We start from the raw sequence: 20,802 nt of genomic DNA on the forward strand, positions 1-20,802 counted from the left end.
ATCAGTATTATACAGTGACTATTCCTATTATCTTCTTCCCAAGACACCCAAAAGATAACCTCTATAGTTTTGGATTATTAATGTAAGATAAGGCTTATCATTTTTTCATGGAATGGAATCGTTTGGACGCACTTTACGATACAGTGAACGGGTCGTTAAGTAGAGTAACCATTCAAATTTTTTGCCTTTTTTTACTGTTCCAAAACGTATTTCATGATAACACGTATCGTTACTTAATAATCCATCTATAAAATGAGGACGATATAAATTATCGTCAGTTAACAATGGAACCATTGTTACCCGTACTGGGGTATTGAATTTCTTAACTTAATTTTTATTTTTCAGAAATAATATGAGAGAAGATTCATGGAACTTATTTATTTTATTAAAAATGCTTTCGTACAAAAAATCATTTAAGTTTTCACATGCGCGTAATCAAATTACCCGCACAGATATTGCATTAGCACCTTCCGGATGTTGCAAGAAGAACCTTCCGCTGCACCTTCCGGTTGTTTCAAACGCCTTCCATATGGTGCAGAAATGGTTGTTTTTTCCATTTCCATGGAGTAACCGACCGGTAGTTCCATCCTGAGGTTACCGGTAAAGCAAAATTTCTCGCTTTCCGCAGATCGCAATCCTTGCCGGATCTGTCTCGGAATCTGTAAAGCACATCGAAAAAATAAGTTAAAATTTTTCGCTATGAAGATGCGTTCACTTACCATAGCCGCCTGCGTGTTGCTCAACATCGGAAGCTTCCTCCGAACTCGAAAACTTTTTATTTTTAAGCAGACAATTTTTACTACTACCGACGTTGTTTTTTTTCTCTGGACAAATAAATTATTTCAGCGGCGTGTCTTGAAGTGACAGCAGAAAAATTGACGGTGTGTTGCAAAAATAATCAATACGTTTCTAGATCATTTATCGTATCTTCCAAAAATATTTCTTTATCTTTTTATCGCGTTGCAAAAAAACGCAGTTTGTGCTTAATACTATTAACCAAATCTTTCAGATATAATATTAAGCTATTTCTAGCAAGAGCACATTTATCAAAGGCGCAATTCGAAGCAGTACCATAAATGTTATCAGAGATGAATCATTCTGAAGATTCTGAGTATAGTATCTTACTATGCGGGAAGCTGTTGTTGTGTTGGTGAACGTCGTTTCGAGCCCCGCGTTTATTTGTTCCCGTAGCACTCTTTCTGCACCTTGGAAATTAGTTCCGTTATCTGTATGAAATTCTACAGGAGCCCCTCTGCGACTTATGAAACGGCGTATTCCCAAAATACAGGATTCAGTAGACAAATTGAAAATTACCTCCAAATGAACAGCCCTTATGGTAAGGCAGGTGAACAGGGCCACCCACCTTTTCACACGGTTCCTGCCAACTTTAACCAGAAGGGGTCCGAAGTAGTCCAGGCCTACGTAGGTAAAAGGGCGAACTTGAGGTGACAACCTGGCCGCAGGGAGGGGAGCCATTCTGGGGGCTATTGGTTGGCTTTTGTAGACTTTACAGAATTGACATTTTTTTCGGACCAATTTGATTTGTTGTCGCAATGCTGGTATGTAGAAACGTTGTCTGGCTTCGTTGACTACAGTCTCATTATTGGCGTGATTAAATTTGCAGTGTAGATCAAACAATAACAAAAATGTAACGTAGTTATTCTTGGGTAGTAAAATCGGATATTTCATATCGTCAGGAACTTTGCGTGCTACTCCGATCCTGCTGTCCATTCGTAGCAGACCACCAGCATCGATTCGTGGAGAAAGTTTGTAAATACTACTGCTTTTGGCGACTTGTAAGCCACTATTTGGCGAGCTTTTCTGGTTCTTTGTCAATATGACCATTTCATCAGGAAACGCCTCCCATTGAGTCATTTTTAAAAGTGTATTTTCTGCTAACTGGAGTTCTTCTCTTTTAATACATCCTGTAACAATTTCACGATGGAAGTAACTGCTACGTAGCTCGACATCAGTTTCATTTTCTGGAGCCACTCTTTGTTCCGGCCATTCTTCTTCAGGAAGTGACAAGAACGCGGGACCCGTGAACCAGAGGCTTTGTTTCGAAGATGAGGACGATGACTTACTCCATTTCGTTGCTTCGTCGGCAGGGTTCTGGCGGGACGGCACCCATCTCCATTCATTCCCGTTTGTAAGTTCCGTTATTTCGGTAAGCCGAAAGGCTACGAACCGCGTATATTTGCGAGGATCTCCATTTATCCAACTTATCGCCGTCCTGGAATCGGTCCATAGTGTACGTTTGGTGATGCACAAGGAATGACCTTCTTGGACGAAACGAGCTAAGCGTGCGCCCATCAAGCAGCCTTGAAGCTCCAAACGAGGCACGGACCATGGTTTAAGTGGGGCAACTTTGCTCTTGGCCGCAATCAGTACAACCTGTACTTTCCCAAACGAATTCACGAAGCGGAAGTAGCAGACACAAGCACAGGCGCTTTCGCTGGCGTCTACAAAGGTGTGCAGCTCTACGGTTTTTGCTGCCTCATCGAAATAACTTCGAGGAATCCGGATCTTGTTGATATGGCCCAACATGTCAGTCCACTTTTTCCACAGAGAGAAAATTTCCTCATCGACCTCATCGTCCCAACCAAAACCTTTTCTCCACACTTCCTGGATGAGCATTTTCCCGAAGACCAGGTAAGAGGCTAACAGCCCCAATGGGTCGAAAAGTGTCATAACGCATTTCAGTATAAGGCGCTTGGTGGGCTTACTTCCTGTTTCGATCAGCTGCGTCAATCTATGCGGCATTGTTGTTGGAAAAAGAAGCTGATCCCGTTCTGACTCCCAAAGGATTCCAAGAACACGCTCGGTTGTTACTTCCTTTGGAGGATTTAGATTCTTCACTGTGTTTATTTCTTGCTCACCTAAGAAGCGTAAAACGTTCAAATCATTTGAGCAAAAGTTGCGTAGCTCAAATCCACCATGCCGATGAATTTCGCGCACCTGGTGCGAAATCTTTTGCGCTTCCTCAACAGTGGCAAAACTTGTACAATAGTCGTCCACATAGTGCCCAGAAACGATGTTATCAACAGCAACTGGATATTCGGCTAAAAACCTTTGAGCGTTGGTGTTCTTCACAAACTGGGCTGTTGCTGGAGAGCTCGTGGACCCGAATGTTGCAACGTCCATCACAAATGTTTCGGGACATTGTTCCGGATTGTCCCGCCATAGGAAAAGCTGAGAACACTGATCCTCCTTTCGAACGCGTATTTGGTGGAACATTTCCTTTATATCTGCGCACACGGCCACAGGATATTGCCGGAAACGGAAAAGTACATTTGGCAGAGCATTCAGTTGATCTGGCCCCTTAAGCAGCATCGAATTAAGTGATATTCCATCAACTTTTGCAGCGGCGTCCCAGATCAACCGTATCTTTTCTGGTTTTTTGGGATTAGTTACCGCTCCTAGCGGTAGGTACCACGTGCGTCGGGGATCAAACGATTTCAATTCTTCTGGTGTGGCACGATGGCAATAGCCCTTCTTTTGGTAGTCTCCAATTTTTGAATAATGCTCTCTTTCATTACAGGATTTTTTGCCATTTTCCTCTCGAGACATCGCAACCTCGCAAGAGCCATGGAGTAACTGTTAGGGAGTTCGAAGTGATCGTACCTCCATAGCAATCCAGATTCGTAGCGATCTCCGAGGAGCTGGGTAGTCTGCTTCATCAAACGCAACGCTCTCTCATCCTCAGCACTGAAAACGTTTTTTATCGGTTTCACTCCGATTTCTTCCATATTGAAGTAAGTTTTAAGAACTTCATCAACAGCACTTTCGTTATCGCATTTGCACATGTGGTAATTAAACTCGAGTGACTTGCTGTTGCGTTGTCCGCCGTATACACACCAACCAAGTCTTGTTCCACCGCTACTGGTTGGCCATCGCTTCCTTCATGAGCCTTCAATGGTACCACGAGTTTCAAATGGTCCACACCAATCAGCATTCGGGGTGTTGCGTTTATATAACCTTCGATTGGTAAACCTTTTAGATGACCAAATGTTTGCTTCAGTTCTTCAATGGGCAAACTCTGGGTAGGCAGCTCCAAAGCATTTATGGTCCCGATACTTGACATCATGAAACGTTTAGTTTGACCAACTCCAGATATTTCAACATCTACTCTTTTGGAATCATATTCAGTACGAGTCACATTGGAAGTCCATTTCAGGCATAAAGGTTTAAATTGACCTTCTAATCCCAGTTGATCTGCCAGCTCTGTTTCCATCATTGAAAGGGATGAACCCTCATCAACGAAAGCAAATGTAGATATTGATTTGTCTCCTTTGTAGAGAGTCACAGGTATAATCCGGAAAAGAGGCGATAAATTTAACGATTGATGGATATGATGTATAACGGGTGTTGGCGATTCTTTTGTAATGTCATCTGAGATCGACTGTGCTCCTGTATTATGGAGGAGGGGATTATGCCGTGCATCACAGCCATTTATACCGCAACGATTTTGGTTTCTGCAAATCTTTCGGCGATGATCGTAAAGGCAAGTTCTGCAGAGCCCAAGTTTTTGAACAAGCTTCCATCTCTCATCAACGCTCAAATTCAAAAAGGTTCGGCAGTCCGTTGAGCGGTGTCCTTCTACGTTGCATGCTGCGCACAAAATTGGATTTCGCTCTCGAAACGCCTCGTACATTTGTTGCTGAGGTTTATCCACACTCCCCCCGATATCGGAGTGTACAAAGCTGTGATCGGGTTTCAACTTTTCGCGCCTCGAGTGGGATCTCTGTCCCTCAGTGAAAGACGTCACGCTATATGCATCGTTGACTACCTCCTCCATGAAGTTTCCGAATGTTCTGAGGTTTATCGTTTCCGCAGATCTACGGAAACTGGCCCATTTCATCCGGTAGTCAGCGGGGAGTTTGCTCACTAATTCTCCCATCAAAGAAGGGTTGGCCAAGTGTTCCGTTATATTGGCGGCCTCGATATGATCGCATAGCGCCTGAACTTTTGTTCCAAAATCGATCAAAGTGTTCAGTCTCTCAGATTTTGGCGGTGCAGTTTCTTTCAATTTCTGGATCAAAGCTTCGATTAGAAGTTCGGGTCGTCCAAAGCGCATCCTCAATGCCTCGATGACGAACGGTACTGAAGCTGGCAGTATAAGTCGGCTACGAACTGCTTCCCAGGCCTGTCCCTTCAAACATCGTTGCAGGCGAATCATGTTTTCACCTTGACTAAACCCGCAGGCTTCTGTCGTGTAGCTGTACTGGCTGATGAACACTGGCCAGTCAGCTGGGTCCCCAGTGAACAGGGGAAGGTCACGTGGCAGCATTTGACGAGTGGCTAGCTGCTGTTGAGTTGGTCCTGCACAAGCAGTCTCTCTGTTATCGAAGACTTGTTTGGCTACTGAAATTTGAGCTGAATCTTGAGGTTTTGTAATTCGTATATGGCTTGCGCTCACCGGCACTTCCTTCAAAGGAAACCTCGGTACTTCTGACGTTGGTCCTGGATATACTGGGTTATCGATTCCTTGTTTAGGTACTTTTGGTTTGGTACCTGTCGTTTTGACATTAGGGTGTGTCGTACATGGGGATGATGCAGTTTCACCTAGCTTTAGTGGTACTGGATTATCAATCACTGATGGTGGCCCCTGATCAGACAACCTGATCTGACACAAACGTAGCTGGTCTTGAAGCTCCTGAAGTTGTTTTGAAGATGGATTCTGGAGTTGTTGTTGATGCTGATGGAAGGCATTCGACATCAGTATAGTTCTTTCCACCGCACCATTCTCCTTAATTGCCAAAGGATTTTCCGGGTTTTCACGACACTGCGCTTCTTCTTGAGGAATCGATGAAAACTCAGGACAATGTTCCGTCCTCTTCGAAAGGCTTATGGCTCCCTTCATGATGGAACCGGTTTGACCAATCACCCAGTCATTAATACGTTTTTCCTTTTCGACGGGATCGACTTCTGGTTGAGCTTTATCCTTACGGGATCGTATACTCTCTTTTTCTCCTTCCTCATGGAGCGATTCCTCCATCGCACGATATTTTGCAATTATGAAGCGCCTTTCAAGCTCCTTTTCCTCCTCCAGGCGCTTTAGCTCTATTTCCAGCTTCGCTTTCCGGACAGGGGACGTGGTTCGGATAGAGGACGCTTTGTTGGAAACGTTGAGACATTTGGCACACAACCATTTAAGAGTTTTAACTTCTTCGTTGACTCCAGCACAGGAGAAATGCCACCAGGCATCACACTGGTCACACGCAACTAAGTTATCGGCTGAGTCTGGCCGGCGGCATGCTACGCAGTTGTAAGCGTTGTCCAACTCGGTGGTATTAAAATCGTCGTCACTCGAACTTGCTGGTTGTAATCCCATCGTGAATATTTTGAAGATTGTTAGCGAGGCAGGAATCAAAAGTCGTAGAAAACTGGTTTTGACAGTGTATTACTTCAAAATCTAAAATATATAAAAATGATTTATAATTGTTGTTTTTCAGTTCTTTGCAACTATCTCACATTCAGTTCACGACTAGAACTCTTATCTCAAACCTCCGCTAACAGAGCAACAGTTCGGAACCCTGACGCCTGATATACCTGATAGAAATGCTTTTAGATATTCGTAAAACAACATGGATGGTTCAAAGTAATTACCACACTTTGTTATTGGTCGTACTGGAATTCTCCAGCCACCGGTGTAACAACCTGCGTATGACGCGCGCCTATCAAATATAGGTTAGGATTTGAAATTCAATGAGTTTAAGTTTAAGCTTAAAAAACTTACTTCCTCCAACAAAACTATGGCTGTAACTACAATTATAAATTCACTGCGCTCGATCGTTAAGCAAACTCTACACTAATATCCAAGCTTCTATGCTTAAATTACTGCCAAAAATATTAAGAAAAACTCCACGCCTACGCCAGCTACGAATCGCATCGAAATAAAACTTTTTCTCTTCCTGGTAATGTTGTTCTTCTCGCTCAGTCCCGCGAAAAGAGAGAAACGTCAGTCGTGTTGACATCTACTGATTCCCTTCAGCAACAATGTTCGTTCAGAAGTTTTCCCAAAAAAGTTGCTTTATCCCTACGTCGATGGTGAATTGGACAAAAATAAGTGGAGGGAGAAACATAAATAAAGTTAAAATTATTTGGGAAATGCATATTAATCAGAGATTGTATATTATTACGTTATAAATTCGAATCACATATAAATATTCACTATCAGACTACATTTCATAGTTTTTTACGTTTTCCGCATTAGTAAAAACATAGTTATTCCGATTCTTCTTATTTCCCTTTTCAATGAATGTAACTCTCACAGCAACATTAACTACACATCCAGTACCATTCGAACAAACATCAAAGGCAGATTATTTCGACGGATCGATGGATCCTTAGGAAATGTGGGTCGATTTAGCTCATTATTTTTCCATGTTGAATGCGACGATTTTCCGTAAAAATCGAACAATTTTGATAATTTTCTTAAATTTTGTTTTCTGGTATCAGCCAATCTAAAATGTACATAAAATGTGTTTTAATTTAGGAAAATAAAAAAAAACTAAAAACAAATTACAACTCCTCCTGTAGACTCTGTTTCTGTAGTTCTTTAAAATTGGATTGTATTGTAACAGAAATTGCAGCGGCTTGTTCACGGTCCACATATTTTGTAGGTATGTTCCTTTTTCGAACTGCAAATAAACATTATACAATGAGATACAATTGTCACAAAAAAGAATTCAGTTCGTGCACTTACGTTCAAATTTAAATTTTGCGGATACGACTCACACGGAGATTATCAATTCATGGTATGCAAAATTGATGGCAAGGATAATTTATTTCGTACGGCAGCCTTCACAACTTTTGTTTTTACTTTTAGAAGCTGATTGTTTACTATTTTTCATCCGGCCTACTTTTAAAAGGATAACCCGTAAATTATTTCAAATAGATGTTTTAAATACCATTGAGTCAGAAAACGGCCATGGTTCAAAGGTAACGTGCTCAGCTTTCATTCCACAGGTTCAGGTTCAAATCTCCATGCAGGAAAATTTTTCAAGTAAGTTTAAAATTGTTGAAAATAGAAACAAATATAAATATTAAAGATAATCATAATTAAAACTATAAAACGACTTTAGAGCGCTTTATTTTTGCAAGATTTTTTTTAAAGTTTCATTTGAAGCTGAATAGCCTTCTACTCAGCTTTGTTTATGGAACTTGAAAGAATCAATAAGAACTTAAAATTTCAGCTGAGTAGAACGCTATAAAGCCTTCAATCAGGGCTGAGTAAGCTTCTAAGAGACCATTCTATGGAACTTTTGGTTACTTGGGACATTTTTCGTGTAGATTATAAATATTGTTAACAACTTTTGACAAAAATCGGTCATTACACTGATATTCAAATTTTTTAATTTTTTTTTAATGTTTATTGTCGTTTTGCGTTAATTTCATTAGGATGCTTCTGTTATTTTCCTTTTCTTATTCATATAACGTTTGAACTCGAGAAACGCTGACTGGGCTCACTAATTCGTTGAGGCCAAAAGCTATTTATTAAAATATAAAGTCAAGAATAGTGTGAAATAAATTTTTTATACTTAAAACGGTTTCATTTTCATATGTGATGAAAGAAATTAGAGAAACATGAACTATCAAAGAACGAAAGAACATAAGCCGTAAATATCATGAAAATTTCGAAAAAGATACAACGGCTCACCGACAGGACTTGAACCTGCAATCTCCGCTTCGGTACAACGGCGCGTTAGCCAATTCCACCACGGTGAACGTGATGGAACCGGCGAACACGAGCAATCGAGCTCTGCCGATCAACTGCTGGACCTTCTATCGAAACACCATGTATATCCCGCATGTGATCTTTCCCTCTATTGATCTCTCTTGTTTCTCTAACCCCACCCATCGACTCGGGATTTTAGCCGAGCGAGCACATGGTCGATTGCTTCGGGTTTGCCGCAACTTACGGTCAGATGAAGAAGCAATCAGTGCCGCTCAAGGTTCCGAGCAGACCAGTTACACAGGGAGGTGTTGCTATGTTCTTTCGTTCTTTGATAGTTCATGTTTCTCTAATTTCTTTCATCACATATGAAAATGTGATCATTTTCAGGTACAAAGATGTACCAAGCGATTTCATAACATCAGTATTGATTTCAACAGAGCAACACCTCCCTGTGTAACTGGTCTGCTCGGAACCTTGAGCGGCACTGATTGCTTCTTCATCTGACCGTAAGTTGCGGCAAACCCGAAGCAATCGACCATGTGCTCGCTCGGCTAAAATCCCGAGTCGATGGGTGGGGTTAGAGAAACAAGAGAGATCAATAGAGGGAAAGATCACATGCGGGATATACATGGTGTTTCGATAGAAGGTCCAGCAGTTGATCGGCAGAGCTCGATTGCTCGTGTTCGCCGGTTCCATCACGTTCACCGTGGTGGAATTGGCTAACGCGCCGTTGTACCGAAGCGGAGATTGCAGGTTCAAGTCCTGTCGGTGAGCCGTTGTATCTTTTTCGAAATTTTCATGATATTTACGGCTTATGTTCTTTCGTTCTTTGATAGTTCATGTTTCTCTAATTTCTTTCATCACATATGAAAATGTGATCATTTTCAGGTACAAAGATGTACCAAGCGATTTCATAACATCAGTATTGATTAAAACGGTTTTTTGTTAACATGTTTTCTCAATTTTTGTTACGTATTGACCGGTTTTGGAGGGAAAAAACATTCAAATAATTTCTCAAAAAGAAACAATTATTACACCCAATGCTACCCAAACATGTGTGAAAATAATCACCATTGGCTAAAATTTTCTCACCGTGAACCCCAAACGTCTAACGGCGCGTTCGTAAATTGATCACCTTTTGAATTCATCCTCACCAAAAACCTCACCATCAAAGCAATAAGGTGGCTGTCATACAATAGACATCCCGGAATTCCGATGATCCGACGAGTTGAAATTCTCTTTTAGAGTACCAAACATCTCTTCCAGATATTGCACCTCGTCTCGAACCTAGACTCCGCAAATACAACACGCCAATCCCGGAAGTTGACACGTGTCTGCTTTCAAAACTTCGCGCTGGAGTAAGCTCGTCAGTTGTCTTGCCATTTTTCCACCAACTGGTAGAGAGGAAGTACAAAAATACCCCAAAATTCTACACTGATGGCTCCAAATCAACCGATGACCGAGTAGGATGTGGTATATTTGGCAGTACAAGAAACTTCGCACTTGCACTTCCATCTCAATGTACAGTGTTCAGCTCAGAAGCCTATGCTGTCTTAAGAACTGCCGAAGATTTATGCCCATCATCTGGTTCCGTCATCTTCTCGGACTCTGCTAGCGTGCTTAGTGCCGTGTCAGCGGGTAACACAAAACATCCCTGGATTACTACCTTCTCTGAACTCGCTATCCAGAAAAGTATTACCCTGTGCTGGATCCCTGGTCATTCCATGATTCCCGGGAATGAAGCTGCAGATCGTCTGGCTTTTGAAGGCAGTCAGATGACTCCTCCAAATATTCCTGTCCCGCCGTCTGACATCACAAACTGGATAAAAGACAGACTATCCCTACTATGGGCACATCGTTGGAACACCTGCCCTGAGAACAAACTAAGAGAAGTTAAAAACTGCACTCTGGCATGGACTGATCGAAACACATTTCTGGAACGGAGAGTACTTACGCGGCTACGCATAGGTCACACCAGACTGACACACGGTCACCTAATGGGTAACGATGATCCTCCCGAATGTCACACTTGCAAAGTTCCCGTAACCATCAAACACATCATCATTCAATGCCCGATATATCACCAGGTCCGGTCGGACTGTGGATTGGCTCAAAACCTTCGGGAAGCACTCTCAAATGATCCTGAAGACGAAGAGAAAATGCTACGCTTCTTACGAAAAACCAAATTGTTCGGAGAGATATAAGATAAAAGAAATCAACAACAAGAAACAGATCTACAACACTGGCAACACTAGACGCACTATAGACAGACATAGCAGGAAAGGGGATGAATAACGTCCAGGCGTTAAAATCCAAGGAAAAAAAAAAAAAAAAAAAAAAGTTCGTAAATTGATTTTTTTGGGTGATGCATCAGTCGATTGATTTGTTTGGTAGATGTCAAATCACTTTCCATATGCTTTTGCATACGTTTGTTTGGAATTTACGAACGCCAGCATCGATAAAAAAATCACTTCGATAGAAAAAATCAATTTACGAACACGCCGTAAATAGGTCTGTCGTATATTTTGAAATCCTGTTCCAAATTTGCATGAATTTGGAACAAAGGCGTATAACTGTTGGGAATTTTGAAATCGATAACTGTGCTAAAACAGCAATATACGCCACCGGTGCCAGCCGAAATGTTTTAGCGTGGTCGAAAACCGTGTTTTGCATCTACCGTTGGGACAGCCCTTAACATGTAACTGTTGGCCAGTCTTTCTAACGGCGTGTTCGTAAATTGATTTTTTCTATCGAAGTGATTTTTTCCATCGATGTTGGCGTTCGTAAATTGAACAAACTGTATGCAGAAGCATTGGAAGGTGATTTGACATCTACCAAACAAATCGATGCATCACCCAAGCAAATCAGTTTACGAACACGCCGTAATTACACAACCTTTTTTTTGAAAGGGAACAACCCACGCAGCAAAAGGGAAATTCGTTCAACTGCACGGAGGAAATAGATCTGTTTATTTCAGTAAACAGCTAAAATAATTATCTGAATAAATTTTTTAATTTAACTTCTACATATTTTTAATAAAGTTCTGTGCATTTATATTCTGAAATTTATTCGTTGTTTTAGCACCACAAATGTCTAACGTGTGTTATTTTTATGTATTTCAATCTGTTTCACAAATCTATCAACTTTATTTGGCTCCTGATGAACATTTTTTTTGGGTGTCTCAATTTTTCTTACCTGAAGGAATTTTGCTTTAATGCATGAAAATTTCCTTATTTCGCTGAGTTTCTAATTTGAGGCCAGATTAGAATTGAGGAAAACTTACCAATAGACACCTTTCCTTACAATCCAAAACGATAAGGACACCAAAAATTGTCTCCCGCGTCCACTCAACATCCTTACAACTCCCTACATCGAGTATTTCCCAATAAAATTTAGAAAAAAAACAATTACTTAAAAAACTATTGAACTACACACAGCAGTGCTGCCCGGTTCCAGTTCGGCTTCATAGTCGGATTTTCGTGCAAACACATAAGCTTGTAAAACAACCACTGGGAAAAACAAAGAGAAATATGTTGTTACAACAATTTTTCAAATTTATATAGCAACTTAGTTATATGCAAACATGCATTACATCAAAGATTACATGAAGCATCAAACATCACTTTCTATTTCGATTGGCGTATTAGAAGTGTATAAACTTGCAGCAAAAACAATATCCCTTCGAATTGCGTTTGACGCTTCTTCCATTTTGCTGTGTAGTACAGGATCGCCAATAATCCGTGCGGCATTTTTTACATTGCACAATGTTTCATTGAGTTGCTGAATACATCGGACTATGATTCCTTCCTTGACATCAGTCAAGTCCATAATCTCTGCAAATGGCTTATTTTGGGCCCATTCGTACACAACTTCGATCAATCCGAAATTGAGCTTCTCTTTTTCCAATATATCCGTAACCCTGCAAACCTGTTCCACGGAGCGAATGTCATTCTCAACTTCTTCGAACAACTTTTTGGCCTGCAAAAAATATTATTTTTCTTAAGTCCTGGGTATTCTATTTTAGAATTAGTTCACAATTATTTTTTACATAGTATTCGTTCACATTATTAGTTCACAAAACATAGAAATCAATCAAGTGATGACGGTTTTTACGCGTATATGAGACGGCTTTTATCTTTTTTATATGAGCTTTTTCCCCTCCAATAGATAAAATAATCGCAAAATTTATTGAACAATTAATATAGGATACGTTACCTTCTTCAGATTTTCAGTGATTTTAGGTTCAACTTCAGTTTTGGCTTGGAATACCAAACTAGATAACAGGGCCGCAATTTCGGCTGGTTGTAGATCTGTTAAGATATTTCGTAGCACCAGTTCAGTTATCATTAGTTCATTTTGACCCATCTCACAAGCAACACGACCTTTCATTGCCACTGAAAAAAAAAAAGATTTTAAAAAAACCTAACGGAACCTATAATAATAAAAAAAATGGCTTTCTATTAGGTCATAGGTCGGCAACCTGCGGCTCGCGAGCCGCATGCGGCTCTTTGGATGTAAAGCTGTGGCTCTTTGGCCACTGCGCAAATATTAAATATTCTTTAAATAAAATTTTAAAAATTTCTTTACCGATAATTTAATCTTGCAACCTGGAACACGGATTTTTATAGGTCCAGAAGAATAGCTTTTAAGATTGAATCCGTTCTAGGAACAAGCGAAAATGATCAAATTGCAAAATTGGATTCTGTTGAAGTCTAATTTTACAATTTTTATGCTTTTCATTGTTTCAAGCATCAGCACAGAGATCAAGATTGAATTTATCATTAATTTTAAATGCAAACAATAACTGTCTTTTTAAACAACAAAAACTAAAATAAACTTATTTATTTCCAAAACGCTTGTTTAAATATTTTTTTTATCAATCGATCACAAAAGTTTAGCTGTTGCTAACAGGATAATCAAAGTATTTTTTTACGAAAATGTAGTACTTAGATAGTTTCTATTTTGTTATAAAACAACGTGAACCTCGTTAAGTTTAAAAATTGATTTTAAAAACAAAATTGAGAAATGCTCGATCCTGTCCGGCTGCCTGGATATCGAGGAAATAAGCCTAGTTTTCGCCCGGATTATTAATCATTTTTGTGAAATTCCAAATCTTGAACTTGTTTAAACAAAATCAGTTCCCATGTTTTTTTTTTGGAATTTTGAGATAAGTTGTGCCTTGGTTAAAATTATTTTTCATGTGTTTATTTTCCAGCTTTTCTCTTACATTTTTATGTCAAATATCCAGATTGTGGCTAAATTTGCCCGGTTATTGCCCGATTATGAGTTTAAAATTTAGAAACCCAATACCCGGATCTGCTCAGCTTGGATACGTACAAAAAAAAACGGAAATGCTTACTCATGACATAAAGAATAAAAAAGTAAATAGATACGTGGAATTCTAATTCAAATTTCCAAAACTATATAAAGAGAATTACAAATAAAAGTTTATCAGCTATTCAAACTTAATCAGCGATGAGAATGAATGAAAATTTCAATTCTTAAAATCTATTTAAAAACTAATCACAGGCTTAATGCTTGTAATAAATAAAATGATCTTTACCCCACGATCCATTTTTTTTATAATTAAATTGTTGTTTTTAAAAAAGTAAACCTTTGATTCTTTGAACACATTTCAAATTTTAGGTCTGATGCTTGAAGCCAATATTTACCAAAAACCCTCAAATTTTGAACAAAGTTTTTTATATTTTTTCCAATTTTAATTTAGAGTTTATCACCGTTGATTTATTTTTATTATTTTTTCTCGATCTTTTAAAAGTAGGTACCCTTGAACTGATCTTGCCAGTTAAAATTGGATGTTTCTTTATTATTTGTCACGAATTTTCAATGTAGGCTACGAAAACAGATTTATACTGGTCAAAGCACAGGTTTTTTTTCCAGTAATCTCAGCTTTAGAAGGCATTGCTAAATAATCTATAATAAATTGAATTTTATTCTTTATTCAATTGGACACACAATACTGAAGAATAACATGTGACATAATATGAGATTTTTGAAATTTTCCAGATTCAGAAAATTCTGAAGACTCGTTTGCTGAATTTTTAAAGTTCTAAATTTGTTATGACATATGTAGCGAGTTGAGATCAAAATATTTCAGCTACAAAACTTTAATGGAATTTAGCCTCATAACTACTGGATTTGTAAAAGGATTAGCTAAAACTGGGGAAATGTCATAAACACCTCGATAATTTTAAGTATTTTTTTCCATTTACTATGTTATTTTTAAAGAATTTTACTAAGTTATAAATATTCTTCTTATGTTTATATGTTCAAATTATTTACTTTAACATCTTCCAAAGTATTTATTTAAGTATTTATTTTAATATGGACTTTAAATTTTCTTGACCCGATATTTGCCAACGCATTAAAATTGATATAAAATGAAACCATGTAAGAAGAGTTTGCGATCTAGAGGAGGTTATTAGGAAAACATTTAAAAGAAATATTCAGGATTTAGAATAAAAAAATCTAATGGTTTTAACATAGTTTTTGTGAAACTCATATATTTCGTGTTTTTGTATTATAAACAAAAACAATAAATCTTAAATGTGGCTCTTTCCAACCCTGAAATTTTGAAAATTTTAAGGTTTTTGGCTCTTCCGACCCAAAAGATTGCCGACCACTGTATTAGGTCATTACATACTAGTTAAATCTTTGCAGGTTTTTCGGCTAGACACAATTTTATTTCTTATCGATAGTCAAGCAAACCTACCTTGTTGCATACCATCAATGTATTTCAGCTTGTGTAACACCTCCAATTTGTTACAATAATCCGGGTATAGAGACATACTTTTGTAAGAAACTTGATATTTTAGATCGTCTAGCTTTTTCTCCAACTGCTTCCTGTCGAAAACTGTAGCAAATTCGTTAAGAAAATCAGCTATGTCAGTGTATGGCAGAATGTACTCAAGACGATCACGAGAATCTTTCAACTCTTCGTGTTGTTTCAGCTGATCCAGATTCAGTTGGAATTTCTGGGATTCGAATTTCATGTTATCGTTCAGAATAGCATTGTTCACTTCAGTAAGAGCTGACACAGCTTCAATGACAGATTGGGAAGGCGGTTGATCCCTGAAGCGTGCTATTTGTCGATTGTCCCAGTTGTGAAGAATTTTGATGGGATCACATTTAATGATCTGCTTAGTTACTTCTACTATACTTGAAATGCTAATCTGCAGAACCGAATGCCCTCCTACTCCTTCAGGTATGAATTTTCGATGTTGAGAAGAAAGGGCAACCATTCTGTGCCAAAGTTTGCCGCGTTCCAAGCCGTCCGATTTATTCTCAGTAGCAGATTTATGGCCCAAAACTAAAACTTTATACAAAGCTTCTTTTGGATTATGATATAGAACTGCTAACAGCAAAGCTACTTTATTATAGTGTTGTTCATGAGTTATCACAAGAACGCGCCCGGGTTTGAAGTCATTGGATTTCAGTTGTGAAACATATAAACGAGGCTGCAAAGAAAGTGTTTTTAACCTGTGTCATGGTAACAAAACATTCCTACTTACCATCAGCTCATCCCACTTAGTAATATAATCCAAAGCTGCGTCATAGAATTGGCACAAAGGCTTCAAATGATCACTCAAATCATTCAACTCCGATATCTTTTCTTCCATCTTATTTAACTCGGATTTATTTTCAGGTAGCTTTTGACGTTTGTCGAATTCTCGGAAGCTATGTAACATCATATTTTCTACAGTTACTAATTCCACGCGTAAAAGATACAATATCATAGCGTAAGTGAGACGAAACTGAGATTCTAATCGCATTGGCTTTCCTAGAATCATGTGTTTCAGTTCACTTTCAACTGGCGTATTAAATTTGCTGATGATGATAACAGTTCCGTCTTTATCCTTTCCACGTCGACCAGCCCGACCGGCCATTTGAGTGTATTCAGCTGGTTGCAACACTCGTAGAGCTTGACCATCATATTTTTTGGTTGAATCAAAAACAACTGTTTTAGCTGGCATGTTCACGCCCATTGCGAAAGTTTCAGTTGCAAATAATATCTTCACCAAACCACGAGCAAACAACATTTCTACTATTTCCTTGAGTATAGGTAATATACCGCTGTGATGAATGCCTATCCCACGCTGGAGACAGTTTTGAACTTGGATTATCTGCGGCAAAGTCCGATCGGGTGGTTTCAGCTTTTGTAAACATAATTGGAAGAAAGACATAATAACATACTTTTCTCGGGCTGTCGTCAAATCACAAGACATAAGAGCGTTGGCATTTAAATCGCATCTGTTGCGGGACAACGTGAATGCTACTACCGGTAGCTTATCGTTCTTTTGAAGGTGTTCTATCAAACCCATCCACAACGTTTGCTCCTGTTTCAGATTTAATGGACCTTGACGATTTTTATTACTATTTTTTGCTAGTTTCATTTCAACAGCTTCTTTAGCTTTTCTATAACCTTCCATCAGAAAATTGCTTTCTTGATCAACGATAAGGAAAATGTCGTCTTTTGATTTGCTTCCAAACCCTATTGGTTAAATAAAATCATTAATTGAGAACATACATCTAGTTTCAATAAGATAATTTTTAGCATCGGATTAGCTTACCTGTATAAATGTAATGTTTGAGCGGAACGGGTCTTTTCGGAGTGCTTACGACATACACTTGTTTCTTCTTAGTTTTGCCTACCCAATTTGCAAACTCCAACGTATTCGGAACGGTGGCACTAAGCATGACAATGCAAACATGATCTGGCAGTAGAATCAAAACTTCTTCCCAGACATGTCCCCGATCGGCATCCGTTATATAGTGAACCTCGTCGAAAATAACGTATTCCAAGTCACGAGTGATATCACTGCCGCAGTACAACATCGACCGGAGAATTTCCGTTGTCATTATAAGGCAGGAGGCGGTTGGATCAATTTGAATGTCGCCTGTGATAAGACCAACGTCTTCAAATGTTGTTTTAAAATCTCGGTATTTTTGATTCGATAAGGCTTTGATCGGTGAAGTGTATATCGTTTTCGTCATATGTTTTTTTGACAAAGCAATTGCATATTCAGCTACTACTGTTTTACCAGCTGAAGTATGGGCAGCTACAAAAACATGATTGTGTTCTTCGAGTTTTATGATAGCCTGTTTTTGAAATATATCAAGCTCAAATTGATATTTGTGAGCCATATCGGGTACCTTAATATGGAAGTCAGTGACTGGTTTAGAAATATCTAACAATTCCGCCCATTCAACTTTTTTAATGACATTAGTAGCCGCTGTCTCTATTTTTAATACCGGTACAACAGAATTTTCCGCAGCGAAAGTACTTTCATCTACAGATTCAAACGAAGTATGCTTCTTCGTTGGACCTATGCTAGCCGCGTTAGACGCATCATTGGTACTTTCTATTGTGTCTAAAAGAGAGAGACTTCGAATATCGTCAATAGTAGACAAGAGGTCTATAACCGATCCACAAGTGTTTGTTTCTACAGAGCTAAATTCCATTCCATTGAGGAATCCAGGGGGACATGATTTTAAATTCTGCTCAAATACGGTGCTGTCAATATTTAATTGCTCAAGGATTTTATCGGGCTCATCAAATCCGCCTGGCCAGAAAGGAAAATTCGATGCACACCCTCTTGTTGAATCTTGCATCAATCCCGGTTCCCGTTGAAGTGACATAGAGTTTTTACTATTGCTTCCAGCTTTATCGGAAGCAATTTCGACAAAATCAACTATCCGTCCTGATTCCTGGCATCGTTCTGGTACGATCCGTGTACTAAGAGGAGCAGCCGGTACATCGTATAATGATCTGATATCAGATGTCCGAGGGAAAAAACTAGGTTTAACGGTATCTGCGTTGATCGCTGGCTCTAAAATATACTGTTGAAGAGTATCGTCCGTATCTTGAACGATAGGTGGAGGTTTTTTCCACCACGAGAACTGAAAATCGTAAAAATTAAAAAAATAACTTACTATAAACTTACAGTTATTACTATTACTAAATATTAACTTACGTTTATTGCACTCATTTCGTCCGGTTCAAGATTCTGTCTTCCGTGCCTGTCCATTTATGGTGACAGTTCTTCTTCAGTCGATTCAAGAACACTGAAAATCAAAAGTTCCCGATAGGAAATACACCCTACTATTCACCATACTTAGGGTAGAAACACAGTGCACGCGAGCGAGCGATTTTTGAATGAACCTGAAATGAATTTCGCGCGAACATTTTTCAGGATCGTTCACAGTGCATGCGACGCAGAGTATTTTAATTATACACCCAAAATAATCTGCACGTCGTGGCTACGTGAAAAACTACATAATTTTTATCCAATTGATTTTCACGTAAATGCTACGAAATAGTTAACTAAACGCGCCCCTATTGGAATTTGTACTCACATCTAATTTACGTGAATTTTTCATGATTGCAACATGGTTTGACGCTGAAAGTTACGAGAAATTTTTAAACAATCGAGGTTCCATTATAGTCAGCTATATCGTTTCTTTTAATTATTATGATATTTGAGTTATTGATCATACACACAAAACTTTCGAGGCTCCACTTAGCAAAAGGTGTGTTCAACAGAAGTCAATCGAAATCAATTGAAATGGATTGACAGTTGATCAGCTGTTTTTCCAATTGACTTCGATCGATTTCTATCAGGCTGCTGAATGAACAGCCAGATACTAATACTAACGCGCTGTGTTTATTGTCATTTTCTTATTCAGCTATACAGGCACAGAAAACAGACGTACAAGCTCGAACAAAAAACCGTCAAAAAAGTGTGTAAAATTTCAAATGCTATCACCAAAAAAATACGTTAGAAACTGACTGCAAACAGTGTCATCTATTGCGCCGTTCAAGAGTTACAAATCAACTTTTAAGTGCCCAGTTTTCGAAAAGGCGTAATCGTAGCCAAAAAACCAAAATTAGTTCAAAAAGGGTGTTGGGATTTTTACACAAGTTTCGTGGGCTAGCTTGTACGTCTGTTCTCTGTGATACAGGTCTGAGGTATCGGGATTGATTTTCTTAAATAAAAAAAGCAAAATCGTAATGGTCTTTAATTTTATTTTCAATTAATTTTTCGATTCCCGATGCGTTTCCGCTAGAATTGAAAAAAACACCTGGCAGAGTACGACTTTCACAGCAAAAGCACAGCACCACCGACACAGCAGCACCGACCAGCACAGCACCACCGACACCGACTAAGCATGGCACAGCACCACCGACTCAGTACACGATAGAGGACACCGCACCGAATGACATCACTTTCAAACTTGAAAATTAAAAAACAAACCGAATCAGCTGTTTTTTGACAGTAAACAACTGCATTTGTGTTAGTGCGATAGAAACCGATAGAAACGAATCCTGCTCTCGAGCTTGATCGATTTCGATTGGTTTCGATCGATTCCGATTGGCTTCATTGAACGTCAATTGGATTAGTTTCGATCACAACATTGGCTGAGTGAACAACAATTTACCAATCGAAATCGATTGAAACCGATTTCAATTGGCTGTTGAACGGGCTTAAAAATGAGCCGTTACTTTCCGTTAGAAAAAATAAATTTTTACTGCTCAGTTAGCATTTTCCCAAATTGTCATGCCACTAAGAAAAATACTATTATGTATGCCATAAGATTCTTTTATGAAGTGGCGCCATAAGAAAAATTAATGAAATTCATAAGATTGTCTTATGACGCGAATGAATTCTGAAGATGAACGCCTACTTCAATGAGAGGTTGTTGCTTTCCATAAGAGATTCTTATGGAAACAGTAAATCACTTTCTGTGTAACTTCAATTTCCATCAGGAGTCACCCACCAAAAGGATTGCGCCTCCAAACTCATCCTGTGTCCGAGTTGCATGGTGCCGCGTCTTGACTGATGCCGACCGTTGACTGCTCGAATCAACTCTCGCGGGAATGTGTGCTATGCTTCGTACTTACGCATACATTTATACTATACCGAACTATCAAACCGCTCGAGTCAACTCTCGCGGGAGGATGCGCGCTCACTAGCACAAGTATACTACACACATCTCCCTTCCTCTCGGGAAAAGAAAGAGCAGCGATGCAACATTTACATCTGTACTTTCAACCAGAAAAAAAAAATCTATTTCATCTGTATACTTCTTTTGGACAGAAA

General features: G+C 39.0%; 2 protein-coding genes and 1 long non-coding RNA gene across 4 annotated transcripts; all 3 read right to left on the reverse strand.

The window, feature by feature from the left end:
- Positions 1-1,017: 1,017 nt before the first annotated feature.
- LOC129737769 (uncharacterized) lies at positions 1,018-3,570 on the reverse strand. The gene has a single exon (XM_055728932.1). It carries the CDS (start codon positions 3,568-3,570, stop codon positions 1,018-1,020), a length of 2,553 nt encoding a protein of 850 aa, XP_055584907.1.
- A 3,517-nt stretch (positions 3,571-7,087) lies between these two features.
- On the reverse strand, positions 7,088-8,602 carry LOC129755105 (uncharacterized). Its single transcript, XR_008739169.1, has 3 exons — positions 7,709-8,602; positions 7,529-7,643; positions 7,088-7,466 (listed from the first exon to the last, which is right to left on the reverse strand). It is a non-coding gene; the product is annotated as an uncharacterized LOC129755105 (long non-coding RNA).
- A 2,421-nt stretch (positions 8,603-11,023) lies between these two features.
- LOC129755043 (SKI2 subunit of superkiller complex protein) lies at positions 11,024-19,370 on the reverse strand. Of its 2 annotated transcripts, XM_055751346.1 has the most exons (6): positions 18,676-19,367; positions 17,272-18,601; positions 16,213-17,192; positions 15,414-16,158; positions 12,896-13,074; positions 11,024-12,658 (listed from the first exon to the last, which is right to left on the reverse strand). In XM_055751346.1, the coding sequence occupies exons 1-6, from the start codon at positions 18,727-18,729 to the stop codon at positions 12,293-12,295; spliced, it is 3,654 nt and encodes a 1,217-aa protein (XP_055607321.1). In that variant the 5' UTR covers positions 18,730-19,367; the 3' UTR covers positions 11,024-12,292. The 2 variants fall into 2 exon arrangements, with proteins under 2 accessions (XP_055607321.1, XP_055607330.1); XM_055751355.1 differs by lacking the exon at positions 12,896-13,074 and having other exon boundaries at positions 12,493-12,658; positions 18,676-19,370.
- Positions 19,371-20,802: the final 1,432 nt, after the last annotated feature.

The sequence above is a fragment of the Uranotaenia lowii genome, chromosome 1 (genome assembly GCF_029784155.1).
Source record: "Uranotaenia lowii strain MFRU-FL chromosome 1, ASM2978415v1, whole genome shotgun sequence".
Taxonomy (NCBI): Eukaryota; Metazoa; Arthropoda; class Insecta; order Diptera; family Culicidae; genus Uranotaenia; species Uranotaenia lowii.

What these genes read in the sequence shown, in the direction of transcription:
- LOC129737769 (XM_055728932.1), bottom strand. Translation starts at nt 3,570, where the DNA reads ATGTCTCGAGAGGAAAATGGCAAAAAATCCTGTAATGAAAGAGAGCAT.
- LOC129755043 (XM_055751346.1), bottom strand. Translation starts at nt 18,729, where the DNA reads ATGGACAGGCACGGAAGACAGAATCTTGAACCGGACGAAATGAGTGCA. An exon ending in ACGAAATGAGTGCAATAAAC is followed by an intron (nt 18,602 to 18,675) that starts GTAAGTTAATAT and finishes TACGATTTTCAG; the next exon opens with TTCTCGTGGTGGAAAAAACC. An exon ending in CATTGATGGTATGCAACAAG is followed by an intron (nt 13,075 to 15,413) that starts GTAGGTTTGCTT and finishes TTTTTTTTTCAG; the next exon opens with TGGCAATGAAAGGTCGTGTT.